This window comes from Podarcis cretensis, assembly GCF_951804945.1.
Source record: "Podarcis cretensis genome assembly, chromosome: 2".
NCBI lineage: Eukaryota > Metazoa > Chordata > Lepidosauria > Squamata > Lacertidae > Podarcis > Podarcis cretensis.
In genome coordinates, this window is record NC_137171.1 from 14,902,808 (window position 1) to 14,922,694 (window position 19,887).

At 43.9% G+C, this 19,887-nt stretch overlaps 1 protein-coding gene and 1 long non-coding RNA gene across 3 annotated transcripts in view; one reads left to right on the plus strand and one right to left on the minus strand.

Annotated features, from left to right (window-relative positions):
- The window catches only part of FIGNL2 (fidgetin like 2), a 63,959-nt gene extending 59,672 nt beyond the window's left edge, over nt 1–4,287 (plus strand). For both annotated transcript variants that reach the window (XM_079966371.1, XM_079966372.1), the window contains exon 2: nt 2,024–4,287. In XM_079966371.1, coding sequence (XP_079822497.1) covers nt 2,038–4,191 — 2,154 coding nt within the window. In that variant the 5' untranslated portion in view covers nt 2,024–2,037 and the 3' untranslated portion in view covers nt 4,192–4,287. The remainder of the gene's footprint in view (nt 1–2,023) is intronic.
- The window catches only part of LOC307210505, a 349,261-nt gene that overhangs the window by 141,754 nt on the left and 187,620 nt on the right, over nt 1–19,887 (minus strand). Inside the window, exon 2 of the long non-coding RNA XR_013836035.1 lies at nt 11,899–13,024. This is a non-coding gene — a long non-coding RNA (uncharacterized lncRNA). The remainder of the gene's footprint in view (nt 1–11,898; nt 13,025–19,887) is intronic.

Consider the following 19,887-nt stretch of genomic DNA (forward strand, 5'->3'; position numbering starts at 1 on the left):
GCTATACGAAGAGCCTCACGGAACAGATTAATTTCGTCTTGCGAGGCACCACTGTAGTTAAAAAACAACAACACACCCTCTTTGATAGTGATAGGTTTTAAGAATAGCAGAAGCAATCCTGAAGAAATTGGTCCAGTAGCCAAGACAGGCATTTCCCTGGGGAGTTTGATCAGGGGGGCTGCAATGAGAAGGCCAGTAATGTTACTGCTGATTTCCCCCTGTAGCCAGTAGCTACAGGGAGGAGATCTGGTGTCGGCACACTGTTGGGAGCAATCCTAAAGCTTTACCCCTTCCTTTCAGTCTTTCTCCCTCCCAACACTTCTGTGTTAGGCAACTGGGTCTGGGGCCGCCATTTTAATTCCCCACAATTCCCCCTGTGGGACATTGTTCCGGAGCACCCTGGGAAATTAAAACGATGTCCGCCTCCCAGTAGAGATCTGGCAGCTGCCATTTTGATTCCCCACAATTCCCCGCCAGTGTCGCATCATTTATTTATACCTTTCAAGTTTATACATTTCCTTAGTTTTACAGTCAATTTAACATTTCAAAGTTTGACTTCCTTCCCCCTCTTTCTGCGGTTCCTTAAATTAATTTTCCTCATATCCAAATTCACTTAATTTGCTCATTTAATTATCTACTTTAAATATATACTCTTATGAAACTGCAGGTTATTACCATAATCCCGCCAATGTTTTTATCTGTAAATATTCAGTAAACCATTTCCATTCTTTTATAAAAAGAATTTCTTATTCTTCCGGTAAGTTTCGCCAATTCTGCATATTCCGTAAGTTTTATATCCATTCTTCTTTTGCTGGGACTTATGCTTCTTTCCATTTTGGGGGCAAGTAGCATCTTTGCTGTTGTAGTAGCACACATAAATAAATTCCTATACAATTTAGGTAGTTCTGTTCCTATTATTCCCAAAAGACAAAATCTTTTTTTATATATTTATTAGTTTTACATATAATCACATTACACAGTAATATATCTTTTTCTTATAACTCTTAGGCTCAACTGAGCCTATCAGCTTCCTTCCCTCCTGCCTAATAAAATTAAATTTTGCATCTTTACCTTTCACTTTATTTCCTTTCCTTGTTTATATCATTACCTAAAATATTAAATTACTAAATCTGAATAGGTAGCAATTTCATTTTACACATCTTCAACTACTGTATTTTTCCATCTATAAGATGCCCCCTATTTTAGGGGGCTCCGATTTAAGGAAATGGGGGGGGGGGAGATGGTGTCCTTGTATAAGACGCCCCCACATTTTTGACATTATTTTTAACAGAAAAAAACCTAGTCTTACACATGGAAAAATACAGTAACCCTGCTAGTGATGTTAATTGCTTACAGTTGTCTTTCAAATGTAATATAGAATTATTCCAGTCTTTTTGGAATGCTTGGTCTCGCTGCTTCCGGATTCTTCCCGTCAGTTTTGCCAGTTCTGCAAAGTCCATCATTTTCATCTGCCACTCATTGGTAACTCCTGTTGTTTCCATTTTGGGGCTAACAAAATTCTTGCCGCAGCTGTTGCACATAAGAACAATTTTTTATCTTGTCTATACCCAATTAAAAAAGCTTCTGGTTTTGTAACAAAAGTGTTTTTAAACGTTTTCTTTAACTCATTACCGTGTTTTTCGCTCTATAAGACACACTTTTCCCCTCCTAAAAAGTAAGGGGAAATGTGTGTGCGTCTTATGGAGCGAATGCAGGCTTTGCATGGCTAAGCCAGAAGCTAGAACAGCGAGAGGGAGCGCTGTGCAGAAGCCTCTTCAGGGCTGGGGGAGCCTTCATCCCGCTGCCCTGAAGAGGCTTCACTTCTATCCCAGAAGCCAGAACAGCAAGTGGGATCACTGCACAGCCATCCCTCTTGCTATTCTGGCTTCTGGGATTCAGAATATTTTTTTTTCTTGTTTTCCTCCTCCAAACAACTAGGTGCGTCTTATAGAGCAAAAAATACGGTATATATCACCCCAAAGACAAAACCTAATCCTGGTTTTCTTTGCTGCTTTTTCCCTAGCTCTTTTGTCAAACATGCACTGGACACCCGAGCATGCTCAGCCCCTGAACCAGTGGCCGGAGCAGCACCTTGATGTCTCCTCCACAACCTCATCGCCTGCCCACAAGTCTGACCTCTACCACAGCAGCCGGCAGCGCTTCAACTACGCTTGGGCCAACGATGACATCTCTGCCCTGACCGCCTCCAACCTGCTGAAGAGGTATGCTGAGAAGTACTCCGGAGTACTGGACTCCCCTTATGACAGGCCGCCGGGGCTCAACACCTACGGGGATGGCGCCTTTGGGCCCCTCAACGGCCAGAAGGGAGAGATGGAGCCTTGGCCGATGGCGCACAGCTCAGAGGGGGCTTACCCTTTGACCCCGATGCACGATGGATTGCCCACCTCCAAGGGGATCATCCCTCCTGCTGTCACCCCAGGGAACAGCCTCGGGACCTCCCCGGTGGTCTCCAGCAATCTGTCGGACTCCATTTACCCCAGTAACACATGCGGGGGACCCCCAACTTCTGGCAGTCTTGGTCCATCTCAGGAGTACCCTTCAGGCTACAGTGGGGCCTACCTGCCATCGGGCTACTGCAGCCAACCTGCCTCAGCGCTTCCGCCTCCACACCCGTCCACCTTGCATAGCTCAGGCCTCCTTCAGCCCAGCCACCCTTCCACGGCGCTCGTCCCCAGCTACAGCTCCTCAGGACCCATGTACAATTATGCCTCAGGCAGCTACCCACCCCAGCCTGGCTATGGCACCATTCACCCTCCCCACCCGTCAGCCTCGTATTTGCCCTCGGGCATTGCTGCCCCCACACCCATCCCTCCTTCCTCTCGCCCCCCTGTTGTCCCTGGGTACAGCTACCAGAGCCCCCTCGCTGTGCCACCCCTTAGCGGTGAGTCGGGGAGCTCTCTGAAAAGGAAGGCCTTTGATCTCGCCGGCGGTGAGGATGACGGCGAAGGCCGGTATCGCAAATACAGCTATGAGCAACCAAAGTCTCCATATCAGATGTCCGACAGCGGTGAATGTAGAGGAAATGGGTTCAGCCGCAGCTCTGAGGTGCCTTTCAAAGGGGGGAAGAGGCCCGCAGGCATGGCGGCCACCACCGTGGCTTCCGAGGAGCCCGTGGGGAAATACAACAGCCAGCCCATGAAAGGCCTGGTGTCTACGGCTTACAGCGTGGGTGAAGCCCCACTGAGGCCTAGCGAGACCTTTGAGAAGTTCACCCCTCCAGCTGCCAACGGGGAACATGGAGGAGAGTCCTTTGCCCTCAGGATGCAACCCAAGCCGCCACCCTTCAGTAGCGACAACAGCAGCCAGACTGTGGAAGAACAGCTGAAAGCCATGGACCCGTTTGTTCTGGAGCTGGTGAACAACAAGATAATTGATTGCGGTCCTCCAGTTCAATGGACAGACATCGCAGGGCAAGTCTCTGTCAAAGCTGCCATCGAGGAAGAGCTGGTGTGGCCCATCTTGAGGCCAGGGGCTTACACGGGGGCAAGCCGGCCCCCCAAAACCATCCTGCTCTTTGGACCTCGCGGTGTTGGGAAGACCCTGTTGAGCAGGTGCGTTTGCACCCAGCTGGGATCCACCCTGATGAAGCTCAGTGGGACAGCCTTGGTCTCCAAGTGGAAGGCAGAAGCCGAGAAGATCCTGCAGGCCACGTTCTTTGTGTCCAACTGCCGGCAGCCGACGGTCATTCTCCTCACCGACGTGGAATCCCTCCTGGAAGATGCCGCTGTCCTGAAGTCCCAGCTCCTTTCCTACCTGGATAACCTTGCTACCTCAGGCGAGCAGAACGTCGTGGTCATAGCAACCACCACCAGGCCCGGCAACCTGGACGAAGCCACCCAGAGGAGGTTTGCCAAGCGCTTCTACATCTCCCCGCCAGACAGCATTGCCCGGCGGCAGATCCTGCACCATGCTTTAGCCCAGCAAAACTACTGCCTCAGCGAGAGGGAGATGGCCTCCATTGTCCAACTCACCAAGAGCTATTCCGGCAGCGAGCTCCTCCACCTCTGCCAGCAGGTTGCGTCCAGCAAGCTGCAGAGCCTGCCGGGGCAGCTTCAACCCACCTCCTACAAGGATTTCGAAAGCGTTTTCTGCAAAATCCACCCTGCCGTCTCTCAGAAGGAGCTGGACTTGTACGTGGAATGGGATAAAATGTATGGGTCTCAGCACTAGTGGAGAGTGACGGGCTTTTTCTTTTTTGATGGTCTCGGGTCTCTCTGAATGGAAGGTGTTGGGAGATTTGATTTCCTTCTCTTGCTTTTGCTGTTAAAAGCTGAGTGCTCTCCTTGAGAGGCCGCAGCCTGCCTGCCTATGAAAAGCAGGCGATGGGTGAGGAGTCGTCTGTTAGAAAGTCACACCTAATTTTGGATGCAAGGACTTCCCCTAGATTGATTTGCGTACATTTCCCCCCCCCCCTTAAAAAATGTCTGAAATTTTGACTGTGTGGTGGTTGTTGGGTCTCTATGTTTATGAAAAGTAGTTGCTGAATGAACTCAGGATAACCTATTTATTATTAATCTGTTCCCCCAGTCATCCCTTTCTGTACCAGCATTGTAAAGTATTTGGCCAGGTATTGTCCCCTTCCCAACTCTTTTTAACACTGTACCTCCTGGTTATTTCTGTAGAGTTCTTAACTTCCATGGAAATGGCACGATGCTGTCATTCACTGCTTTATACTCTGATACAGACTCATTTCCAGGGGCATAATTTAGCCCTTGATGTTCTTTAAAGCCATCAAGAGCATCGTTGTTAAAGCAGATGGCATCAATGGGTTTTAAGGGAAGGCTTTTGGGATTTTTTTTTTTTTTAAAAAATGTAGATTGTTTATTAAACTAGCATCCTTTTTATTTTTGTAATGTATGTAGTGGGTTCTCTTTTTCTTTTTTAACTACTCAGGAAAAATAATTTACCTCAAAACAAGAAGAAAAAAAAAGAATGTTTTTTTGTTGTTTTTTTAAACTCAAGGAAAATAAAATACGACCTGGAGGGATTTCAAATGTGTTTTAACACACACTTGATTCCCGTTTAAAAGCAAAAGGTAAGGAGAGGAAAAAAAGAACAAGAATAAACTTGAAGTCGTTACAAAGATGAAAGTTGAATGTATTTCAGGGGCGTTTCACAATATATTATGTCATAACTTTATTTTTATTTTTTAAAGAAAACATTTTTACCATAGCGTTTTGGTGGAGTAAATGTCTTCAAAGGATAAGTATTAGTGCTGTAGTTTTGAAGCCATGGCTAGTACCACTTTTTGAAGGAATGTTTCTATTCATTTTCAAATTCCATGTTGCCAATCTATTTCCCTTTGGTTGTGGCCTCTGATAGGTCCTCTCAAGCTTTGTCACAGCAAGAAAAAACAACAACCCAAAACCACTAGTTCTCAAACTTCCCAAAGTATAATTTATGGGGAAGCAAATAAAACAGGTGCAATTGCATTATTACAATTACATTTTTAAAGTCTGTGTGTGTGTGTGTGTGAAGAGAGAAAGCAAACGTACATTTCAGCGTTCGATGTAGGGTTTCCCAGACTTGGGTCTCCAGCTGTTTTTGGACAATTCCCTTCGTCCCTGACTACTGGTCTTGCCAGCTTGGGATGATGGGAGTTGTAGTCCCAAGTCTGGGAAACACTGATTTAATGGATGACCCTAGAGACATTCGTCTTATGGAGCTGAGTTTGCCCTGTGAAGGCGCCACTCTGCCTTGACTGCAGAATACACAGCAGAATACACTTTTGTTCACCTGTGGGCGCATTGTCCTCATTTACTTTGTCATAGCCTATAATACGTTGCCATCTTGGTGTGTTCAAAGGGAGCTTCACCAGTTGCAACATGTGAACTGGCAGCCTAGGCTTTAACATTCACTGTGTGTGTGTGTGTGTGTGTGTGTGTGTGTGTTAAACTCAAGGTGCATCTCCTAAGCCAGTCCTGGAGAACCATTCATAAATTACTTCATATGGATATTGAGAGGGCTTTAGGCCCAACCTAGCACCCCAAATTCAGTACTAACCAATGGTTTAACTAACGTCTCATTTGCTTTCTGAAAACATGTCTTTATTGAGTCACTCTTGGTCTTCTGTAGTCATGTGTTATTCTCTGCTTCTGTTCTCCAGCCTTTCTCCTCCCTCCTGTTTGCCTGCTTCCCTTAGAAACTGTAGACCCCATTTTAAGTGTCCATAGTTCACAGGTTTAGGCTTTGACCCTAAAGATACAGTCCTATGCATGGTGTGGATTTATTTCAGAGTCCAAAAACTCTGAAATATACCAGAAAATATACCAGAAAAGGAAGTATACCAGAGTATACTCACTTCCTTTTAAAGGCCAAAGATTGAACTGGCAAGACTTTCAACTACTGAAAAACAAAAATAACAATAATTGTATGTGGTTTCCCTTTTAAGAATTTCTCACTTAAATATATTACAAGTGTGTAAGGAAACTTTGCAAGCTGTTTTTGGGATAAGCTGGTGAAAGATTAAGTTGAATGGTATGTCCATAATTTTTGCAGAGTAAGCTTGAGGGAAGAAAGAAAGAAAGAAAGAAAGAAAGAAAGAAAGAAAGAAAGGAGATGTCTGCCTTTTCCTGCAGACTGGGATAATGAAATACATTTATTTGGCATATTTGCATCTCTGAACAATTTTAGACTTCCCAGGGGGCTTTTTCAGATTCCTAAAAGACCTATCTCAGCACTCCCCTACTGAGCAAAACCAGCAGTGGAACATTGACCCAGACATAACAGGGAGGCTACCAATGCACACATTTTGAAGGCACAGGTTGATACCCTATTATACTGAGGCTAGCATAACACTTACCGTATTTTTTGCTCTATAAGACTCACTTTTACCCTCCTAAAAAGTAAGGGGGAGTGTGTGTGCGTCTTATGGAGCGAATGCAGGCTGCGCAGCTATCCCAGAAGCCAGAACAGCAAGAGGGATTGCTGCTTTCACTGCGCAGCGATCCCTCTTGCTGTTCTGGCTTCTGAGATTCAGAATATTTTTTTTCTTGTTTTCCTCCTCCAAAAACTAGGTGTGTCTTGTGGTCTGGTGCGTCTTATAGAGCGAAAAATACAGTAAATAGTTCCTCTCCTCCTGATATTCTGGAAGGCTTTACAGATCATCTTGGAAGAACCATGGTCTTTGGTCTTTGGCCTGTGAGATGGACCTGGTCAAATTTCTCATCCAAACCCAAAGATTGACTCCCTAGAATTTGTTTGCAGGGATATTTTGCTTCCTGATAGTTGTTCGCTGACACTCTGTAACAGGGGTTATCCATAAACGCAGAAGATAGCAAAGCTCAGCTAGCCTAAATACGTGGGGAAATACCTCAGTGCTGTTGACTTGAGAACCTGTATGTCTTGTTCTAGATTCTGCTAAGCAGGCCATTTTTCATTGCATCTTCCAGGCCAGTTGTCTTTTTTTCTCTCCTGCATTCTGTAAGCTGATTTACATTACTACATAATAGTAAATGGCTTCCTGAAAATCTTCAAAAAAATCGTGCAGGGCTTTTTCCCCCCAGCCAGAGCTCAGGTGGATGCCATTGCCATTCTAAGAGAACAAGGGAAAAGTTCATGGTGAGGTGCAGCACCTCTTTTTCTAGAAAAATAGGACTGGCAATGTGAATGTGGTCAGTGAGAGCACCTGTGATATTTAATAATGATGGGATGAAGCTGCAGAGTGGAGTGGCAGTTTTACCTGAAAAGTTGTAAACTGACAACTACTTCTGATTTGAGGGTGAACAGCTCTCCTTTAAGTCTCAGATAAGCCAAAGCACTTAACACCATAAAGAGAGAATGGAACCAGGAGACTTGGGTTCAACACCATGAATATCGCGGGTGGCCTACTCTACTTACCTGTTTCATATGAAATAATAATAATAATAAAAATAAATAAAATGCTTTGTGAGCATCTAGCATTGTTAGGCACTTTACATTAAAAGTGCTATATGTTTGTTAATGTAAAAGATACCAGCCAATTGTCCTCTTCAGACATTTTTCACTAAACAACCAATTCAGTAAGAGAACTTTCTTTATAAGTTCATTTCAAGAGCTGTTTCCATACTCTCCAATATTTCTCCAATGAAAATAGGGACATCCTATTCCATGATAGTGAATAACAACAACAACAACAATAACAATGTTGTTGTTGTTTAGTCGTGTCTGACTCTTCGTGACCCCATGGCCCAGAGCACGCCAGGCACTCCTGTCTTCCACTGCCTCCCGCAGTTTGGTCAAACTCATGCTGGTAGCTTCGAGAACACTGTCCAACCATCTTGTCCTCTTTCATCCCTTTCTCCTTGTGCCCTCCATCTTTCCCAACATCAGGGTCTTTTCCAGGGAGTTTTCTCTTCTCCAAAGTATTGAAGCCTCAGCTTCACGATCTGTCCTTCCAGTGAGCACTCAGGGCTGATTTCCTTAAGAATGGAGAGGTTTGATCTTCTTGCAGTCCATGGGACTCTCAAGAGTTTTCTCTTCTCCAAAGTATTGGAGCCTCAGCTTCACGATCTGTCCTTCCAGTGAGCACTCAGGGCTGATTTCCTTAAGAATGGAGAGGTTTGATCTTCTTGCAGTCCATGGGACTCTCAAGAGTCTCCTCCAGCACCATAATTCAAAAGCATCAATTCTTCGGCGATCAGCCTTCTTTATGGTCCAGCTCTCACTTCCATACATCACTACTGGGAAAACCATAGCTTTAATAATAATAATAATAATAATAATAATAATAATAATAATACCCCACCCATCTGACTGGGTTATCCCAGCCACTCTGGGCAGCTTCCAACATAATTAAACATTAAACATTAAAAAAACCTTCGCTATACAGGGCTGCCTTCAGATGTCTTCTAAAGATTGTGTTGTTACTTATCCCCTTGGCTTGGAGTTTGCATAACTCCATACCCTCCAACATTTCTCTGATGGAAATAGTGATGTCCTAAGGGAAAGTGGGACATTACGGGTTCAAGTCAGAACCTGGGATGGCTTCCGTAAATCCAGGACTGTCCCTGGGAAATAAGGATACTTGGAGGGTCTGTGTTTCCCTTGTGCATTATCTCACTAATAACCCACAACTGAGCTACCTGCCTTTGAAAAGTATTTGAGGGAACTGAACACAGAATAAGCCTGTGGCCAGCGTTGGCTGTTTCATGGATACAAATGGTTTGGCATTACAGGGCATTTCACACATTACACAGGAAACATAAAGAGAGCCTACTGGATCAGACCAAAGGCCCATCTAGTCCAGCATCCTGTTCTCCCATTGGCCAACCAGATGCCTACAGGAAGCACGTGAGCAGGATCTGACTACAAAAGTTCTCTCCTCACCCGTGATTCCTAGCGACTAATATTCGGAGGCCTCTGACGATGGAGGTAGAACTTAGCCATTGATAGATCCATGCATTTTTCCAATCTTTAAAAGCCATCTAAGTTAGTGACCATGTAGTCCTCCTTTTTCTCTATCCTGAATCTTCTAACAATCAGCTTCTTTAGATGGCCTCTGGTTCTAGAATCCTGAGAGGAGAACAACTTCCTATCTACTTTCCCCATGTCTTGAATAATATTATATCTTGCTTTTTCTTGAAACTAACCCCCTCGCCAAGGGTTGTAACCTTCCCTTGAGGGGGAGCTGCAGCAGCCCCCTGATCATTTTGGTTGCCCACTTTCCGAAACTTTTATCAGCTCTACAATTCCCCCCTTTTAAGGTATCGTGAGCAGAATTGTGCAGAGTATTCCAAGTTTGGCTTCATAGATTTGTAGGATGGTCTTATGATATTGGCAGTTTTAATTTCAATCCCTTTCCTAATAAAACGTGCTCTAGATCATTGATGAACACGTTAAAAAGCACAGGCCCAATCCTTGCAGAACTCCACTTTCCACCTTCTTCCATCTGAAGAACTCTTCATTTATTCCTACTCTCTGCTTTCTGGACCTTAAACAATTCCTTCTCCTCTTATTCCATGACTGCTAAGCTTTCTCAGAAGTCTTTGGTGTGGGTACCTTTTATAAAGATTTTTGAAAGTCGAAGTATGCAGTGTCAAATTCTTGGTACTCTCAAAGAACTCTGAAAAATTGGTGAGACAGGAATTATCCTTTGCAGCAATGCTCATTCTGTTTCAGCAAGACTTGTTCTTCTATATGTTTGGTAATTCTATCTTTAATAATCCTTTGCACCAGTTTTCCTGGAGCAGACGTTAAAACTAACCAACCTGTAATTTCCCGAATCCCCTCTGGCTCCCTTTTTAAAAATTGGTGTTACATGGGCCAATTTCCAGTCCTCAAGTATGGTGGCTGATCTTAGGGACAAGTACTTGTTTTTGGAGTTCAGCAATTTCACATTTGAGTTCTTTAAGAACTCTTGGGCAGATGCTATCCAGACCACACAATTTATCATCTGTTAGGGCTAGAACTGTAGCTTGTCACCACCATTTGCCTAAGTAATAGTAATAATAATAATATTTTTTCCAGACTCTCTACTTGAGAAACTTCAGGCACAGGGATCTATTTACCTGACATCTTCTACTGTAAAGGCAGGTGCAAATAATTAATTCAGCTTCCTTTTCCTCCTTTATCACATCTTTGATTCCCTTGTCATCCAAAGATGGTCTCCTGCCTCTAATGTATTTGAATAATTTGTTGGTGGTGGTCTTTGGGCTTTTAGCAATGAGCTTCATGAAATACTTCTTTTTGCATTCCTCATTGCCTTCTTGCATTTATTTTGTCTGGGGAGTAGACAGTTAAGCAGGGAGGAGATAGAGGGTAGCAATGAACTCCCTGTTGAAGTTTTCATTTAAAACAGAAACTAGCTTTTATCTGGTTTTATACTGAACTGAAAGCTGAAACGTGGACTTGGAATGAGGCCTACTGTTTGGCTTCAGTTTATATACTGCACTTAACCTAAACCAGGACTGCTCATACTGAGAAAGGTTGCCATATTTGAAGAAGTGAAAATCCGGACAAACTGCTGCTTTTCAGAAATTTCCCCCGATACCACTTCCACCGTTGAAATCCCAGGAATATTGGGAAAATCGGGATGTATGGTAACCCTAATAATAAGGCTTTTAAAAGTGAAACCCACTCTGCAATTTTAAGTTACTTACACTCTATTTTTTCAAAAAATGAACTAGTTTTTAACAGGTTTTAAACTGAACTGAAGGCTGAAACTTACAGCCATGGCCTTCCCTTGTTCTTTAGCATGTATGCTATTCTTTTTTTTATTCGAAAGCCCCCAACCCTTTTAACCTATAAAACCAGAACTTGTTGTAAAAACTGAGTATACCTTTTGGATTCTCACTAACTAGATATGTATTACATGGAACTATGTATTTGCAGTTTTCTTTCTGCATCTTTCTCTCTCTCTTTTTCACCCTACATTCAAAATTGGGATTCAACCTAGGCTTCTGGTTTAGTGTGACCCCCTCAAGATTTTCCCGCTAAGGTAGAGGTATCTCCCATGCTTGGATAGAGTTGAAAAATTGTTGTTTAGTCGTTTGGTCGTGTCCGACTCTTCGTGACCCCATGGACCAGAGCACGCCAGGCACTCCTGTCTTCCACTGCCTCCCGCAGTTTGGTCAAACTCATGTTGGTAGCTTCGAGAACACAGTCCAACCATCTCGTCCTCTGTCGTCCCCTTCTCCTTGTGCCCTCAATCTTTCCCAACATCAGGGTCTTTTTCAGGGAGTCTTCTCTTCTCATGAGGTGGCCAAAGTATTGGAACCTCAGCTTCAGGATCTGTCCTTCCAGTGAGCACTCAGGGCTGATTTCCTTCAGAATGGAGAGGTTTGATCTTCTTGCAGTCCATGGGACTCTCAAGAGTCTCCTCCAGCACCATAATTCAAAAGCATCAGTTCTTCGGCGATCAGCCTTCTTTATTGAAAACTAGGTTTCTGAGCTGAAAACTAGGTTTCTGCAAACTAGGTATCGGCTCTTAGAGTTAACGCCTGAGCTCTTACATTTTTGCAGGATTCAGCTCCTAGCACATAGTGCCCCTAATGCTGCCCCCTTTTGCGGTTTCAGCTTTATTAAATAGGTTGGTACTTAGCTTTCTAGTTACCCAGCTGTTTAACTCTCTTGTTGCCTCGATGCTTTGTCACTGAGGCCAAGATGCTTCATCAGCTGGGAATCCTCTCTTGCCTGTGGACCGGTAAGAACACCCAGTTTGCTAACCTTTATCTTTCTCCCCATTAGTGGTAAAGCAGCCCAGGGTTTTCTGGGCAAATAGCAAGAATGGAAAGGGTGGAGTACCTAAGTACCTTGTCCTTGTCTTCTGCTCCTCATTTCAGCCTCCTCACAGCTGTTTTCCATGAAAACGCTGAACTACCCATCACCTGCAGTTTGGTCCTTGTGGCTTACACACCTAAAAATGCAAATGTGTGAAGCCGCCCACCAATACTGAACCAACATTAACATGCCGGCTGGTCTCTCACTCCCTTAGAAGTCACTGGAGAGAGCGCGGATGACTCTTTGTGGTGTGACAATCAAGAGCACAGCATCCTCTCTGCCCAGATTTCATATTGGCAGCAGGGTTTGACCGGTTTTGATTCAACGGCTGCACCGTTGAGCGTCTTCTCTAAAAGCCAAGAAACAAATAAATCCCCCCCCCTCAGTGTCAAAACTGCAACTTAAGTGAGTGGTAGGAAGCATCCCCCCTCCGCTACACTCTCTCAGCAAGGCAATTGCATCTGATAGCACTTTATTTTGGATGTAATTAACTATGGCTGTTACTCTTCTAGTGACACAGTTATGGGTGCTGTGGTTGTGGTGGTTTTCCTGCTTGCATATAGAGTAGTGGTACCTTGGTTCTTGAACGGCTTAGTTGTCAAACAAATTGGCTCCCGAATGCCGCAAACCTGGAAGTAAGTGTTCCGGTTTGCGAACGTTTTTCGGAAGCCGAACGTCCGACGTGGTTTCCGCTTGAGTGCAAGGAAGCAGCCAATTGGAAGCCACACTTTGGTTTTCAAATGGTTTGGGGAGTTGAACAGACTCCCAGAATGGGTTAAGTTCAAGAACCAAGGTGCAGCGGTACCTCGGGTTACAGACGCTTCAGGTTACAGATGCTTCAGGTTACAGACTCTGCTAACCCAAAAATAGTACCTCTGGTTAAGAACTTTGCTTCAGGATGAGAACAAATTGTGGGCAGTGGCGCGGTGGCAGTGGGAGGCCCCATTAGCTAAAATGGTACCTCAGGTTAAGAGCAGTTTCAGGTTAAGAATGGACCTCCAGAACGAATCAAGTGCTTAACCTGAGGTACCACTGTATCCAGTCTCACCAGTGTTATTTCCATGGGAAGAGATGGTCCCTGTTATATAAGGGCTCACGTTTCCTTTCCTTTTCATTTTCTTCAACTCTTTGATTGACACCTCCAGAGGGTAGCAAGGTTTGACTTTTACCAGGGCCCCAAGACCAGCGGAGTGCCCACTGCTCTAACTGTACTACCATTTCCACTTGGAATTGCAGAATTGTAGAGTTGGAGGGGACCCCAAAGCCCATCTAGTCCAACCCCTGAAATGCAGGAATCTTAGCTAAAGCATCCATGACAGATGGCCAGCCAACCTCTGCTTAAAAGCCTCCAAGGAAGGAGAGTCGGACACTGTTCCACTGTCAAACAGCTCTTACTGTCAAAAAGTTTTAGTCGGAATCCCCTTTCTTGTAACTTTGGTTCGAATTCTACCCTCCAGAGCAGGAGACAACAAACTTATTCACTCATCCATGAGACAGCCCTTCAGATATTTGAAGATGGCTCTCATATCTCTGCTCAGTCTCCTCTTTTCCAGGCTAGACGTACCCAACTACTTCATCCATTCCTCATAAGGAACCCTTGATCATCTTGGTTGCCCTCCTCTGCACACGTTCCAGCTTGTCACCATCCTTCTTAAATTGTGGTGCCCAGAATTGGACACAGTATTCCTGGTGTGGTCTTGCCTCCTCCGAGTTTCTATTTGCCCCGTGGGGCAAAACCTAAAAGCACACAAGCAAATTTCTCTTCCTCCCCACCCCACCCTTTTCCTCTTAGCCATATTTGCAATAAACAGCAATATTCTGGAGACAGAAATTAAACTAGCACTTTTCTGAGGCTTGATTGGAAGCTGTCGACACCCTGCTGTCAGCCTTTTCCATTGACTCGTAAGCTTTAAAGATAATGAGTGAGTTCAGAACAAGAGTGAACACACGCAGGTCAGGAGATGGATAGAATTGCAGTGTCACTGTGGAGCTGGGTGTCGTTATAATGCACTTCAGTTGTGTTCTGGAAGAAACAATTGACAGCTTCCATGCTATGAAAGGATGTACCCAATGCCATTTACCTTCTCTGTTTTCTAATACCAAGGGTGGCTCTTACCACGGGGGAGTGGGCACTATAAATAAGTCAGAAATTAAATCGTTATAACAAAAGAAAAAAACCGCTATGTAAAAATCACATAGATTTTTTTTTGCTGTCTGGCGCCATCTGGTGTCGCATGTTTATAACGCATTCAAGGCATTGTGGGTTTTTTTGCCTAATGTAGCTGAGTCCCAAATGTAATTTATGGCACAGATTCCTGAAAATAATAACTCCTATGAGAACCAAATTTCTGTTCCTCAAGCAAATCTGCAGAAAACATTGGCGGTTGCTTGGAACTTAGCAAACTGCTTCTGGCTGATTAAAAACACTCAGAAACTGCCAGAAATGAGGAAGGGAGCAAAGCATCTTCTTCAAAACAAACAGACAAAAAAACCCAACCGTGCAAATTTTGTAACTTTTTGGTAAAATAAGCAAACGTTTGCGTTGGTTTTGAGCACCAAATTTTACATTCTTTTGCACGGAGCATAGTTTGCGTATGTAGTGCTTTGGAGAAGAACTCCCCAGAATTTCTCTAGAGGTAATTGTGGTAGCATTAGCTGAAAATGGACTGTGTGAAAGACAAGGGTATCTAGCTTGGCTAGAGGACTGCCTCTCAGAACCAAAGGTTTATGTATGCTGGGCTGTGTTTTCCATTCTCGCGACTTCTCTTTATGCCTAGGATGGCGCAATGTAAGGCGAAGCCGATGTGACTTCCTTTGTAATGAACATTGCACATCACACCAACTTAAGGGCACTGCCGTTTTTGCCCGTGAGATAGTTCTGGGGTATGTAGGTTCATGGGGTTGTTTTTTTTAAGCCTTGCCTGTCTCAACAGGTGAGATGCAAGTGCTTATGGAGGTGAGTTTGGCTCATTCACACTGATGGGTGGATAGATGCCGATTGGCCATCTGGCCCCTTTAAAAAAAAATCAAATTATAGTGCTTTTGTTCTTCTGCTTCTTTAAGGTGGAGGTGAGAAGGAACCCAGGTGCAGGTTGATAGGGTGAATGCAGGATTGGGTTTACATAGGGGAAATGGGGCTGTTCTATTACTGACTAATAAATAATAATAATAATAATAATAATAATAATAATAATAATAATATATTTCTACCCCGCCCATATGGCTGAGTTTCCCTAGTCACTCTGGGCGGCTTCCAACAAAAGATTAGAAATGCATTAAAAGTGAATGATGAAGATGGGATTATTAGTTTAGGGAGCCTTTCTCAACCTTGGGTCTCCTGATATTATTGGACTACAACTCCCATCATCCCTGACTGCTGGCCCTTCTCACTACAAATGATGAGAGTTGTAGTCCGTTAACATCTGGTGACCCACAGTTGAGAAAATCTGGTTTAGTGAGGGACAAGAGAAAACAATTTCGGGAGAATTGAGTTTTGGAAAGAAAAAATGAATTTGGGGGAATCTAATTCAAGAGGAAATCATTACGGGGCCCATACCTCAACTTGTGCTTGGGTTTCTGTTCTTGGGTGAGTTGTCTGTCAAACTCACTGGTTTACTTCTGCAGAACTGATGTGTTGCTGCAGCAGCAGTGTGAGATTTGTTGTTTGGGACTCAAATTCTTCCTATTTCCGCTTCCAACAGCAGTGATCTAGATTCCTTTTAGGAGGCTTACAAACAATCAGGGAACGAAAGCAACAGATATCCCTGATTGTTTGTGCCCAGAATGCTGGTATACTGTCTCCGAGCATGGAAGCTCGTATTTTTTTGATAGGAGAATGTTGCCATCCACAGGTAGGGCTGGAGCAGGTAGAAGGAAGTGTCGTGTAGATGGAGGAAAGAGTCTGTGGCTTAGCAGAGTAAGGGGGACTAGCCATTACTAGTAGCATTTTGGAAACACCAGGATGAGTGAGAGGGGAAAGGTTAAGCTGCTCCCATATTTACACCATATCTGTGCTTGTTGTGGACTTGTATACATTTACACAAGTCACAACAGTCACTAATAACTTCAGAAAATTCTGGTTGTCCAAATTCTGGTCCAACCTTATGCAATCGCAATCACACCCACGCTGCCGCCAAAAGCAACAGTCTTTTTGCTCATCGCAACTAAATGCTTTTGACTGCTTAGTTATATGATTGTGTGTGTGTGTGTGTTTAGGCAGTGTCTCGAGAGTTCTAAAATGAAGTCACAGTCTCTTTGAAAAGCTGTGGAAAGGGAGCAAAGTGTGTCTGGCTGTGAGCATCATTTTTGTGCTTACTGACAAATGTTGAAGTGTGCCTCACACTCATTTTTGGCACACAGTTTGCTGTTACACCTGTGAAAGCAAGTTAGCTTTTGAAAACAAGAGTTTCAATGCCTACTAGTCTCTCTGTCTCTCTCTCTCTCTGTCTCTCTCTTATACCAAAGCCTATAGCTGCTCCTTACCTACATGTCATGCGCTGAAAAATCACACACTACCAAAAATAAGCTATGAGGCTGTTGTTCAGTGATGTGCTTTAAGCATGTTGCCAGAAACAGCCCCTTCAGACGCGTGTGGTGGAGAGCAAAACCCACCAAAGACACACAGACTCACAGCGTGGTAATTTGATGAGTGAAGCCACATTTTGCGACCTCATAGACCCGCTCTAACCTCTGCATTTAAGGACCACTTTTATCTCTCCCTGCCAATTAGCAGTTTCCCAAATGGTTCGGATAAAGTCTGAGGCTCCTTATAAGCAGTGCTATTTTATTTTCTAGAAAAAGAGGTCCTGGAGCTCACCACGAACTTCTCTCTTGATCTCTTAGAATGGCAGTGGTGCCCATTTGAGAGGCGCTGGAGCTCCAAAAAGCCCTGCTTATATTTGATGAAGATTAACAACGCAGAAAGCTCTCCCACCGCCACCAATCTTTCTGAGCAATGGACAACTAGTTGCAGGAGAGAGTCTTGCTTGTGTCCTAGATTTCCCAACAGTTCTGGTCGGAACTCAGGGACAATGGATTTTGCATTCTAGAATGCTCCCTGCCCCCAGAACCTTCTATAATGCGTAAAAGTTCCTCAGCAGGCACATCAGTGGGGAAAGGAATCTAAAAAGCACCACTCATTGTTTCTAAATCACAGATGGTTTTTTCCCCGTTGCGTCCACTCCAACAGTAATAGTGGAAAATCCATCATCATTCAAACCCTACGATGCTGGTAAAATTTAGACGATTGGTTTCTCCAAAGGGAGATTTCCTTTGGAAAGAGGGCACAGTCTCTTAATATCATTCGGGTGCCTTCGAATGTATCTCATAGGTATTCCTAGCTATATACCTCAGGAAGATTGCCTCTTTTTGTTTTATTTTGTTCTGCTCCTCCAAAAAGTGGTACTGGAATTTTGAAGACTTTTTTTTTGTTTGTTTTTAAATCGTTTTTGACTTTGTACATCCTCTGTAACCATTTCTACCTCATTTTGCAACGTATTGTACATGAAAGTATTTAATTCATGTCTTATTAATGTCTGAAAAAAATGCGTTTGAACTGTAATGGTCTACCTCAGAAAATACTGTATTTTAAAAAGAAAAGTATTTCACAGTATTAAAGAGATTACATGGAATGGAATCGTGTTGCATCGTTTTTGTTTTCTAAACTCAGCTTATCAGTTCGTCTTGGATTTTTCTGATTTCAGTAATGGTGCTGAGAAACATCCGCAGGGAATGTTGCGCTCTATTGCATGAATAAATGCACACTGAAAACATCTTCAGGAAGCAGTTTGATAGAGTAGCAGCAATAGGAAAAAGAGTTTTGCACATGTGATATGGAGTTTAGGGTTTTCTTCAACATACTGTCTCTGTCAGCTGTTGCAGTTACCCTTGTAAAATATAAGCTTATAGATAACAATGTACTCTTGTGTCCTTATAAAAGCAATATAAGCTCAAATATTCAGGAGATCGCAAAAGTTGATGAACCAGGACCAGCGGGAGATGGACTCATTGCATGTAAGTCCAAAGGTCTAACTTAAAAGCAGAGCATCTCAGGAGAATTGAAAGGAAGGTTGAGATAGTTATGTGCATGATAACCCTTGGCATATTTATTCAAAAATGATATCTTCTGAATTCAGTGGGAATTCAGTGTGTTCTGTACTTACAAAAAAGGCACAGGTGCAGTTGGATCATACGCAGTGAAATTCACCCCAGTTATCTTGTCATTCATATCTAATTTTCTGTATTTACAATGGCTCTTTCCCAAGCTTAATAATAATAATAATAATAATAATAATAATAATGCTTTTGCGAGAGGAGAGGACCTAATTTACACAACCGGTTGCAGACGTCAACACCTGTGTGGGTGGCGCTGAGCCTAGAACTTGCTGATCAGAAGGTCGGCAGTTCGAATCCCCACAACGGGGTGAGCTCCCGTTGCTCGGTCCCTGCTCCTGCCAACCTAGCAGTTCGAAAGCACATCAAAAGTGCAAGTAGATAAATAGGTACCGCTCCGGCGGGAAGGTAAACGGTGTTTCCGTGCGCTGCTCTGGTTCGCCAGAAGCGGCTTAGTCATGCTGGCCACATGACCCTGAAGCTGTACGCCGACTCCCTCAGCCAGTAAAGCGAGATGAGTGCCGCAACCCCATAGTCGGCCACAACTGGACCTAATGGGTCATAAACACACTTCCCTTTCCAGAGCAGTTTTGCATTTAAAGACAAGCAAACAAGCAAATGAGGAACATTTTAAATGCATAAAGTGGTCTTTTTAAAAGTTATTATAAAGGGATGTCTGCCTGAAGCATATGAGAGGAGGAGCAAATGATTGATCTGCTAGTATGTACATCCCTCATGTGGTCTAAACCACAGAGCCTAGGACTTGCCGATCAGAAGGTCGGCGGTTCGAATCCCCATGACGGAGTGATCTCCTGTTGCTCTGTCCCAGCTTCTGCCAACCTAGCAGTTCGAAAGCACGCCAGTGCAAGTAGATAAATAGGTACCACTGCGGCGGGAAGGTAAACGGCGTTTCCGTGCACTGCTCTGGTTTCTGTCACGGTGTCCCGTTGCGCCAGAAGCGGTTTAGTCATGCTGGCCACATGACCCGGAAAGCTGTTGGTGGACAAACGCTGACTCCCTTGGCCTAAAAGCGAGATGAGTGCTGCAAACCCATATTCGTCTTTAACTGGACTTAATTGTCCAGGGGTCTTTTACATCCTTCATATACAGAGCTGGATTTACGTATAAGCTAAACAAGCTATAGCTTAGGGCCCCAATCTCTTGCCCCCCCCCACCCAATTTCACTATTAATATACGTCTTCTTACTTGTATTTCACTTCAACAATTACTTTGATAAAATACATATTTTGTTTTGTGCAAATGGCTTTAGATACCTATTAGTTCCATAAATTACCATACAGCATATATTCAACACAAAAAACAGTGGCAATTTGTTGTTGACAAAGGACAGCTGGACCCCATTACCTTCAGTAGCTTAGGGCCTCATCAAACCTAAATCTGGGCCTGCTCATATAGACTGCAAACCTAGGAGGGAGGTGGGATCATAGTGGCTTAAGAATTCAGCGTCAATTCTTTCTTTATTGTAAGCTCATCACCACCCTGACTTGTGGGAAGTGCAAGTATTCTTCATTTCATTTCCGAACCGCTTCCTAGCAA